The sequence below is a fragment of the Prinia subflava genome, chromosome 5, assembly GCF_021018805.1.
Source record: "Prinia subflava isolate CZ2003 ecotype Zambia chromosome 5, Cam_Psub_1.2, whole genome shotgun sequence".
Lineage (NCBI taxonomy): Eukaryota > Metazoa > Chordata > Aves > Passeriformes > Cisticolidae > Prinia > Prinia subflava.
Genome location: NC_086251.1, coordinates 61,316,612 through 61,327,162, shown reverse-complemented (window position 1 = coordinate 61,327,162; position 10,551 = coordinate 61,316,612). Strand labels below are relative to the sequence as shown.

The 10,551-nt window shown below is 52.8% G+C and overlaps 1 protein-coding gene across 3 annotated transcripts in view; it reads left to right on the top strand.

Annotated features, from left to right (window-relative positions):
• Nucleotides 1–4,023: 4,023 nt before the first annotated feature.
• Nucleotides 4,024–10,551, top strand: part of RTRAF (RNA transcription, translation and transport factor) — a 13,964-nt gene continuing 7,436 nt past the window's right edge. The window contains exons 1-6 of one of the 3 annotated variants that reach the window (XM_063399691.1): nt 4,024–4,098; nt 4,129–4,254; nt 4,912–5,036; nt 6,396–6,495; nt 9,034–9,120; nt 10,110–10,198. In XM_063399691.1, the coding sequence (XP_063255761.1) occupies nt 4,194–4,254; nt 4,912–5,036; nt 6,396–6,495; nt 9,034–9,120; nt 10,110–10,198 (462 nt within the window). In that variant the 5' untranslated portion in view covers nt 4,024–4,098; nt 4,129–4,193. Of the gene's footprint in view, nt 4,255–4,911; nt 5,037–6,395; nt 6,496–9,033; nt 9,121–10,109; nt 10,199–10,551 lie in introns of all 3 variants that reach the window. The other 2 variants (XM_063399690.1, XM_063399689.1) reach the window with 2 other exon arrangements.

Below are 10,551 nucleotides of genomic sequence, written 5' to 3'. Positions count from 1 at the left end.
GGGTGGCTGTAGGCGAAAGCCAGTCGTGGTGTAGCGCATCCCCATCCCACATGGTCTGTGTACTCGTTGGAAATAAACTTTTGGATTTGTTTCAAGCCTTTGGAGGTGCTGCTCTGTGCCTGTCGGCCTCTGGGGAGGTGGGATCCCGTCCTGGCTGTGGTTGGATGCCGTTCCCAGGGGGTTCTCCCTGTCAGGGAGGATTTAGCAGGAGTTTTGGTGCCTCCTGGGGTTTCAGCAGCTTTTTTGTTCCCACAGGATGAGGCAGGTGAGGGGAGAACAGGGTGGGACATTGCCCCTTGCTCAGAAACTGAGAGACACCTAAAATTTCATTGCCCAGCCCTTCTCCCCTCTCTATCTTTCTTCTCCCAGCCCTGGCACTCAGCACAGGAGCAAATCCAGAGGAGGCCACAGAGCTGCTCCAAGGGCTGGAGTCCCTCTGGAGCCAGGCTGGGAGAGCTGGGGGTGCTCACCTGGAGAGGAGAAGGCTCCAGGGAGAGCTCAGAGCCCCTGGCAGGGCCTGAAGGAACCTTATAAAGAAGGACAGATTTTTACAGGGCCTGGAGTGACAGCAAAAAGGGTTTTAATCTAAAAGGGGGTTGATTCAGACTCAGATATAAGGAAGAATTTTTTTAATGAGGAGGGAGGTGAGGGCCTGGCACAGGGTGCCCAGAGAAGCTGTGGCTGCCCCTGGATTCCTGGAAGTGTCCAAGGCCAGGCTGGACAGGGCTTGGAGCAGCCTGGGATAGTGGAAGGTGTCCCTGCCCATGGCAGAGGATAGAACTGGATGATTTTTAAGGTCCCTTCCAACCCAAACCTTCCTAGGATTCTGTGATTCCACGATTCTTTCTTGTTCTACTACCAAAACACTTCCTGATCACTGAATCAAACACACTCTGCTCCTACCAAATTCCCCACATCCTGAATTTCCCCTCCAGTTTCCCAGGACCCTCAGGCATGAGTGTTTTCCTGGACACATTTTGAGGCTGCTTGGCCTCAGCTCATTCCCAGGGTCGGGAACAAGGTCAGGAACAACTGTGGGTTCTGCAATGAAACCACCACCACTGAGCCCAGCACAGAGCTGTGTTGATATCCCGATTTTCCAATCATCCTGTCGAGCAGCAGGATCAACTCCCATCCTTTTCCGTGCCCATCAGAGCGGCTCAGAAGCAAAATGGTGTCGGTGGGAAGGAAGGAGCCAAGCCTCTCGTCGCCTGCCAGGCAGCTCAGCTGTTCCGTGGCTGCCTGGCTCCCCTCCAGCTCCAAAGCTCGCTCCTTCCATCCCTCCCTTCCATCCCCACCTCCCCGGGCTGCAGCTCAGCAGCATCTGCCGAGCAGGAGGAGGTGCGGAGCCTCCACGGAGGGCGTGGGAGGGATGCTGCTCCCGGCGCCACCGCCCTGCCCGGCTCCCTAATGAGAATAAACCCATCTGCACTAATTGCACTCATTAGCTGCGAGCCCCGCGGCTCTGCGGCGGGGAGAGGAGAAGGCCTGGGGGTGGATTTGGCCCGAGCGCTGCTGCGGGAAGGGCTGGACCCAGCGGGGAATGGGGGGAGTTAAATCCGGGGTGGGATCCAAGGATGGGTTTGGAAGGACTGTTCCGAGGCAGGAGGGGCGGAGAGCGGAGGTTTCGCTGCCTCCGTCCTTGTCACTCTTGGTGGCGTGGACAGCGTGTGACACTCGTGGGGCTGGGACGGTCCCGAGCTCCTTCTCTCCATTCTGGAGTTGTTGTGCCCGTCCTGCTCACTCGAACGTCCAGGGACACTTCCTCAGGAGCTGCAGGGACAGGACAAGGAATAACGGGTTCAAACTGAAAGAGTGGGAGTTCAGGTTGGATATATGGAATTCCTGGCTGGGAGGGTGGTGGCACAGGGTGCCCAGGGAAGCTGTGGCTGTCCCTGGATCCCTGGAAGTGTCCAGGACCAGGGTGGACATGGCTTGGAGCAGCCTGGGACAGTGGGAAGTGTCCCTGCCATGGCAGGGGGTGGCACTGGATGAGGTTTAATGTCCCTTCCAACCCAAACCATTCTGGAATTCTGTGATTCCGGAGAAGCTGAAGGAGGCTGAGGTGACAGGGAGTCCCTGCCCTGCTGACACCACTCCTGCAGAAGCCGGAGGAGATCCAGTGGGTGGGAGAGGAACGGTGCTAAAGGGAAAGGGCGGCAGAAGCCCCCCTGGATCCCCCCGAGGCCATGGAGGGGGCTGGCTCATCCCGGTGCCAGCTGGAGCGCCGGGAAGGGCTGGCACGGAGGAAATGTCAGGATGAATGCTGCAGTGGCTCGTCACGCTGTCACCGCCTGGCTGGCTGCGAAGTGCCACCCCAGCCCGCGGGGGAACGGGGGCGGCTCGGAGCTCATCTCCTTCTGCAGGGAAAACCGCCCGGGGAAAAAACCTTCCACTGGAACCTTCACCTGGCGGCTCCCCAGTGCTGCCCAGTACAGATCCCTGCTGCCCAGTTCAGCTCAGTGCTGCCCAGTGCTCCCCAGTACAGATCTCTGCTCCCCAGTACAGATCCCTGCTCCCCAGTGCTGCCCAGTTCAGCTTAGTGCTCCCCAGTGCTGCCCTGTACAGATCCCTGCTGCCCAGTTCAGCTCAATGCTCCCCAGTACAGATCCCTGCTCCCCAGTGCTACCCAGTACAGATCCCTGCTGCCCAGTTCAGCTCAGTGCTGCCCAGTGCTCCCCAGTACAGATCTCTGCTCCCCAGTACAGATCCCTGCTCCCCAGTTCAGCTCAGTGCTGCCCAGTGCTCCCCAGTACAGATCTCTGCTCCCCAGTACAGATCCCTGCTCCCCAGTGCTGCCCAGTACAGATCCCTGCTCCCCAGTGCTGCCCAGTACAGATCCCTGCTCCCCAGTGCTGCCCAGTTCAGCTTAGTGCTGCCCAGTTCAGCTCAGTGCTCCCCAGTGCTGCCCAGTACAGATCCCTGTTGCCCAGTTCAGCTTAGTGCTGCCCAGTTCAGCTCAGTGCTCCCCAGTGCTGCCCAGTACAGATCCCTGCTGCCCAGTTCAGCTCAGTGCTCCCCAGTGCTGCCCAGTACAGATCCCTGCTGCCCAGTTCAGCTTAGTGCTGCCCAGTGCTCCCTAGTTCAGCTCAGTGCTCCCTAGTACAGATCCCTGCTCCCCAGTACAGATCCCTGCTCCCCAGTGCTGCCCAGTACAGATCTCTGCTCCCCAGTTCAGCTCAATGCTCCCTAGTACAGATCCCTGCTCCCCAGTACAGATCCCTGCTCCCCAGTGCTGCCCAGTACAGATCCCTGCTGCCCAGTTCAGCTCAGTGCTGCCCAGTGCTCCCCAGTACAGATCCCTGCTCCCCAGTACAGTTCCGTGCTTCCCAGTGCTGCCCACTGCTCCCCAGTACAGCTCTCAGTGTTCCCAGTACGGCACAATGCTACCAGTACTCCCCAGTACAGCTCAATTCTGCCAGCGCAGCTCTCCAGTGCTCCCAGGCCAGCTTCCAATGCAGCTCCCAGTACCCCCCAGCACTCCTAATGCAGCTCCCAGTGTTCCCAGTGCAGTTCAGTGCTCCCAGCACCCCACAGTACAGCTCCCAGTACAGTTCAGTGCTCCCAGTACAGTTCAGTGCTCCCAGTACAGTTCAGTGCTCCCAGTACCCCCCAGTACAGCTCCCAGTACAGCTCAGTGCTCCCAGTACCCCCCAGTACAGCTCCCAGTACAGCTCAGTGCTCCCAGTACCCCCCAGTACAGCTCAGTGCTCCCAGTACCCCCCAGTACAGCGCAGAGCACGCCCCAGTCCCCCAAAGCCACGCCCCTCACACTGACCCCGCCCCTCACACTGACCACGCCCTCACGCTGACCACGCCCCTCACGCTGACCACGCCCATTTATGACCTAAACAGGCCCCGCCCCCTCCCCGGCCACGCCCCCTCTGCCGCCGCGTCCATACCCAAAGCAGAGCGTGCATACCCATACCCACTTCCCCTCCCGGCAGCCCGTTCCGTTCTCTGATTGGTCTAGATGGCCGCCGCTCAGCGCGCTGACCAATGGACGGGCAGAACCCCGCGCAGGGGGCGGGCGATCCCGTCTTTCCGGTGCCGTCTGCGCGGCCTGACTGGGGGAGGCGGTGCCGGCACCGGGATCGGAATCGGGATCGGGATCGGGATCGGGATCGGGATCGGGATCGGGATCTGGGATCGGGATCCGGGTCGGGATCGGGGCCGGCTCCGGTACCGGCACCATGTTCCGCCGCAAGCTCTCGGCGCTCGACTACCACAACCCCGCCGGCTTCAACTGCAGGGGTGAGGGCTGCGGGGCCGGGGGCGGCCCGGGCTGGCGGCAGCTGTGGGGTGGGACGGGCTTTAAAATCCCTTCCCATCAAACCACGCCGATATTCCGTGACCAAATGAGCCAAAACAGCTCCGCTGGGCTCTGGGGGAGCGGTGACAGCCCAGAGCTGTGACCTCCTGTCACCCACCCCGAGCATCCCTGCGTGCGCCCAGCCTGGGAACTGGGGAATTCCGGCCCCCAAATAACGGGATTTAAGAGGATTTCGGGCCAGCGAGCAAGAGGAATGGAAAAAAAAAGTGCAGCCGCAATATTTATTCAGTGTTTTTTAAGAGGAGTTGGGGATTGGTGCTACAGGTGTCATGTTTGTGGCGAAAACAGAGTTAAACTCAGATTCTCTTGTTGTTTTTTCAAGTTTCTTTCTCTGCTTCGTAAGTTATATTCCCAATAAAAACAATGTGTTGGGTGATGCCTTTAATGAGGTCAGTCAGTTGCAGCCAGTTTGAAAAATGAAAAGCGCTCAGGGTTGATTTTTGGTCAGAGAATGCACAATTTTAGTGGGTTTTTTATTTATAACTATGGGGTTTTAGTGGTAAAAGTGCTCAGACGTGTCAAGATTTGTATGAATTGGATTAAAACTGAAGATCTTTTTAAATTCCTGCTTCCCACAGATGAGACAGAGTTCAGGAATTTCATTGTCTGGCTGGAGGACCAGAAAATCAGACACTACAAGATCGAGGACCGGGGGAATCTGAGGAACATCCACAGCGAGGACTGGCCCAAATCCTTTGAGAAGGTATTTCCTTGCTCCAAACAAGGGCTGCTGTAAATGATCTTTCACAGCTGCTGCAGCTGTGCAGCAGAAATAGCTCTGGATATTTGTCCTGTTACAGTTCTAGGAATTTAAATGTCTTATTGAAGCCAAACTGGGGGAGTTTATTACAATGGGAGCATTTTGTGCATAGTTTGCCCTCAGCTTTGTTTGTTTAATAGGTGGAGTATCCATCCTAATCTGGTTTTTGTGGGTTTTTTTGCCTGATTTGATTCAGCTCTTGAAGCAGAAAGAAGACTGACTGCAAATAAAGAATTTTTTTCTGCATTACTGCTCCTCCTGGAGCAGAAGGAGGTGGGTGAGGCCCCTGCAGGCCTTGCCAGCATGTGGGGAAAAGCTCCTCCCTGCACCTCCTGTCACTCCAGATGGATTTTCTGGATCCAGCTGGACTCTGGGTGATCCCGGTGCTCCTGAGCATTTGCAGCCACCACAAGGCTCTCGAGCTTTTCCTCTTGGTTCCCATTTCCCTGCTCTGGAGTTCCCATTTCCCTGCTCTGGAATTCCCATTCATCCCAACTTTTTTTCCCCTCCTGGAAACGTTTGCTTTGCTCACTGCCCAGGAGTTGCAGCGCTCAGGGAGAACCTGAATCATTCCAATATCCTGTAGGTAAATGGGAATATGTGGAATTGCTGGCAGCTGGTGCTGGTGTGGTGCTTTCCCTGGCTTGGTGAGAGTGTCCTCTCCATAATTTCCAGGGAATTCTTGCTTTCCAGCCCCTGGCATCCTTTGCCCAGCCGTGTGGCACTTCTGTCCCTGCAGCAAAGGGACACTACAGGATGCCACCGTGTCCTGGTTTTTGGGAGTAGCAGCCAGGGCTGGATCTCGTGTTCTGGGACAGAACCTCAGCCTGGTTTTGTCCTCTCTTGTTGTACACAGTCCCTCAGAAAGGGAAAATTACTTCTGCTGCTCCAGGGGATCCTCTGGCTTGTGGAAGCCTTAGGTGGCTTCATTCCAGGTGGGAAGGCTTTGTTCCAATTTGTTCCCCCTTCCCGTGTTTCATTTGCTCTGTGACACGAGCAGAGAGTAAAACAAAGATGTTTTGGCTTCCCTGGGTGCAGTCTGACAATAAAAAACACTCATTAAATAGAAAATTCCATTGCCAGGTGTCAGACCTGAGCTGGAGGTGGGTTGGGACACTCCAGCACGGATCAGATGCCACAGCAGGAATTTCACAGCAGGAATTTCACAGTGACACCTCTCATTAATTAATATTTTCTGTGAGGCCTGTGGGAAGGTGACTGTTCACCCAGCAGTTCTGTGCTCCCAGCTGATCCATCCAGGTCACCAAAATCCATTTCTTTTCTCTCCTTTTTGCTCCCCAGTACATGAAGGATGTGAACTGTCCCTTCAAAATACAGGAACGACAGGAGACGGTGGATTGGCTTCTTGGCTTGGCTGTGAGGCTGGAATATGGAGATAATGGTAGGGGGGAATCCATTTTATATCTCAGAGTGGGAGAGGGATGGGGGTTCCTGATTGATTTCACAGGATCCCAGGGTGGTTTTGGTTGGAGGGGACCTTAAAGATCCATGGGCAGGGACACCTTCCACTGTCCCAGGGTGCTCCAAGCACTGTCCAGCCTGGCTTTCCACACTTCCAGGGATCCAGGGACAGCTCCAGCTTCTCTGGGCACCTCCACCCTCCCAGGAAGGAATTCCTTCCCTTTGGTTTGCAGCGTTCCCAGGGCGGGGTCACTCCCTCTGTTCCTTGGAGCATCCGTTCCACATTCCATTTCCCCTGGAGACAGTTTCTCCTACAACCTTTATTGTCAAAGCTGTCCCTGTGCCTTGGGACAGCTCCATGCTCCATGCCCAGCCTTCCTGGGAGCTCTGCTAGAGCTGGGAGCTCGTGGGCAGAGAGCAAAACGTGTCCGCTCCTCCTTGAGGCATTCCCGTATCTTCTTGCTCTTTTTTCTGGAGAATCACAGAGAGATTTTTGGTTGAAAGGAACCTGTAGAGAGACCTCCCAGCCCTCCTCCCTGGGCAGGGCAGGGTGGTCCCAGCCCCGTCCTGGCTGACCTGGAACGCTTCCACAGCGGATGCCCTGCACCTCTGCAGGTGCTGCAGGTAGCGCTTCAGCAAGTCGGGGTTTTCCCTCAGCTGGGAGGGCAGCTTGGAGGTCTTGCAGGAGCATCCGTCCTTCCCACCGGATTTCTGGAAGGGTGACAGCGTGGTGACAGGGACAGAGGGACCTCAGGCCTCTCCTGGAGAAGCTCAGGCCTGGCTGGGCTGCCCCGGGGAGCAGCTTGTGTGGGAATCATGGAATGGTTTGGGTTGGAAGGTCCCTTTAACCCCATCTCATTCTAATCCCTGGGAATCCTGAGCCCCTCCTGGTTTTCTCCACAGTGGCCAGGACCCACCTCTGCCTGCAGGGGCTGGGCACAGTCTGGGAAGGCCCTTCCTTGTCCCCACGGGCTCCTGACACCGCCCTCCTGCCCCCTGCCCCTCCCTCACCTTTCTCCAGCGGTTCCTGCCGAGGAAAACCCCCAGGAGCAGCAGGCACAGGGCTGGGACGCTCCAGCAAAGCACCTCTGGCAGGCTGAGGCCCCTGTGGGCACTGCCCTTCTTCTCCAGCTCCAGGGGGGGCACATCCCACACCAGGGTGGCCCAGGAGGGCGGGCAGGAGGGGCTGCTGCTGCTGGGGTAGAAACAGCTGAGCCCCAGGGCCACCAAGACGAGCTGCTCCAGGCTGGGCATCCCACTGGGATCCTGCTCAGGCCTCCCTGTCTGGCACCTGGAGCTCTGCAGGGTTGTCACCCCCACCCTGTCACCAAATGTGCTGTGATGTCACACCACGGAGTGCCATGGGCAGGGGACACCTTCCCCTGCAGAAATTCACGCTGGGTTTGGAAGTTTTCATCAAAATCAGGCAGTGTCAAAAGTGTATTTCACCTATTTAAAAAAAATAAAGCACAATTTGGTGTGTTTGTTCCACCCCATACTCAGAGGAACTGTTTCTTTTCAGCTCCCACAGGACTGGAGCAGGTATTTGTTAGCAGTATATTTGTTATTTAGCAGTATATTTGTTATTTTATTTCTGGATAGAGCCAATCCCACTGTAGATATTTATCCCTTTTTCCCTGTGGGATTGCCTTGATGAGAACTTCCTCTGCAGTGCATGAAATGCATTATATTTAGTACTACATTTATTCAGAGAAGTTATTCTTAGACACCCCCCCCTTTTTTTTTAACAAGGAGTAGATGTGGAACCCTTGGGAACTAGGACAAGGTTATGAAAAAGTGGAGTTAAATCTCCCCAGTCACAGCAGTTCCATCTCCTTGTGGAGGGAGTGGGAATACAAATAAAATTACAAAATAACAACAGCCAAGGTGCTGTTTTTCCATTACCTTTAATTCCTGCAGGACTGAGCTCTGCCCCGATATTTATTTATTTATAAATAAATAAATACCTGTGCTGTGATTCTCAGTCTCTCATGATGGACAGAGTGAGCTGCCTATTCCTTGGCATTGTGTGAAAAAGGAGGAATTCAGCAGATTCCATCCTCCAAAGGCTTGGAAAACCCCTTTGTGGGCTGGGAAACAAACCCTGAGCTGGAAATGTTTTATTTGCTCATCAGGACCAACATCACCCCCTGATTCTTGATCCCTGCTTGAGGCAGAGGGCCCTGCCAGTGGAACTGATGGATTTTAGAAGTGGCAGATGTGGGAGAGGCAGCTTGTCCAGCTTCTGGGCTGAGGCTGTAAGGAAGAGCATCCTGCCCTGTGTAAAAGTGTGGAGCAGGCTCTGGAGCAGCTCACTGGAGTGGCAGCTTTTGGTATCATTAACAGAGAGCTCCAAAATCCCAGTTTATAAACCCAGAAATCCCAATTTATTATCCCACAAAGCTCCTGGGCAACCAGCACACCCCAAAAATCCACCTGTACCACCACAGCTCCCTGCTCAACTCTGAGTTGGTTCTTTTTGCCATTGATTTCTGTGTTTGCCTCCTCGTTTTTGCAGCTGATAAGTACAAGGATTCCACCCCTGACGGTGCTAAAAACGCTGACAACACAGCCAAAAATGCAGAGCCACTGATCAACCTGGATGGTGAGTGTGCCACAAGCTCCTGCATGGGAATGTTCTCCGTGGCCTCTGTGTTCCTCAGACTGGAAATTGGTTAATCCTGTGATGCAGATTTTTTTAAAGCTCCATTTAAAGCTTTAGGAATGCAGAGCTGAGCGTTCACCTGAACAGCATTGCTCTGTAAATCATAATTATTTATTGTAGGTGAGGGAGAGGTAGCTAGATGGCTTCAAAAATAAAAATATTGTTATAATTTATTAATAATAAAAATATAAAAATAATAAAAAATAACATTATTACTAAAAATAATAATATTATTCATAATAAAAATATTATTAATAATATTATTAAAGATAAAAATAAAAAGGAAACATGATGGCAGGCTGTGCTCTCAGGATTTTCCATGTTGGCTCAGTCTTCCCCAGCTGTTTTGTCATAATAATTTTTTTTCCTGCTAGGAACAGTGACATTAAATTGAAATGGTGGGAAAGAGCTGCTAAAATCAACCCTAAATCTTCTAAATCCTTTTCCATTCCTTCATCACCAAGAGGGCAGGGATTGATCCTGCCCTCACCAGCAGCAGAGTTCTGCTCTGCAGGGAGAAAAAGATACAAAATAATATAAAAATACAAATAATGTCCAGAAGAGAATATCTGCCTGTAATTTGCTTTATTTTCAAAGACTTCACCTGGTTATGTAGCCCAGTGCTCTGAAGCCAAATTGTTTCATGACTTTTGTGTCTCCATGGCCTTGGAATCATGGAATTAAGACTGGAAAAGCCTCTAAGATCACTGAGCCCAGCAGTTAACCCAGCACTGCCACATTCAGCACTAAATAATGTCCCCAAGTGCCACATCCTTGTATTTGAACACTTCAGGGATGGTGAGGAGTTGCCTTTGTCCATCCTTAAGACCAATCCAATACCAGGGAGCCAATTCTGCCTGCAGGAATCAGATAAACTAAAAAAAATCATTATTTTATATTATTTTTAATGACAATCCTTTTTTTTCCAGTGAATAATCCTGATTTCAAGGCTGGAGTGATGGCTTTGGCTAATCTTCTTCAGATCCAGAGACATGATGATTACCTGGTGATGCTCAAGGTGAGTTTCACACTTTTCCCACCTCCTTTTTCCTTCTTTTCCCCAGTGCCTGGTGTGTGTTCATAGCTTGAGGTGCAGTTACTGATAAAGGTGAATTTTTAGACAAAGATAGGGGAAAAAAAAATCTCTGTGTCTTTTCAAGCAGAAAAGAACACAGAAGATAAATCATGAAAATTCATGCAGGGAGAATTATCCTGGTAAACAATTTTAGCTGAGTTCCTTAAGGAACATCCTCAAAGGAGAAGTTTCTGTTCCAGTGCTAGAAATTCAGAGAAACTTGAAAATTCAGAAGTTAATGATGCCAAGGATGTTTTAAAACAACAGGGGAGGAGTTACAGTTAAAAGTTTCCTTT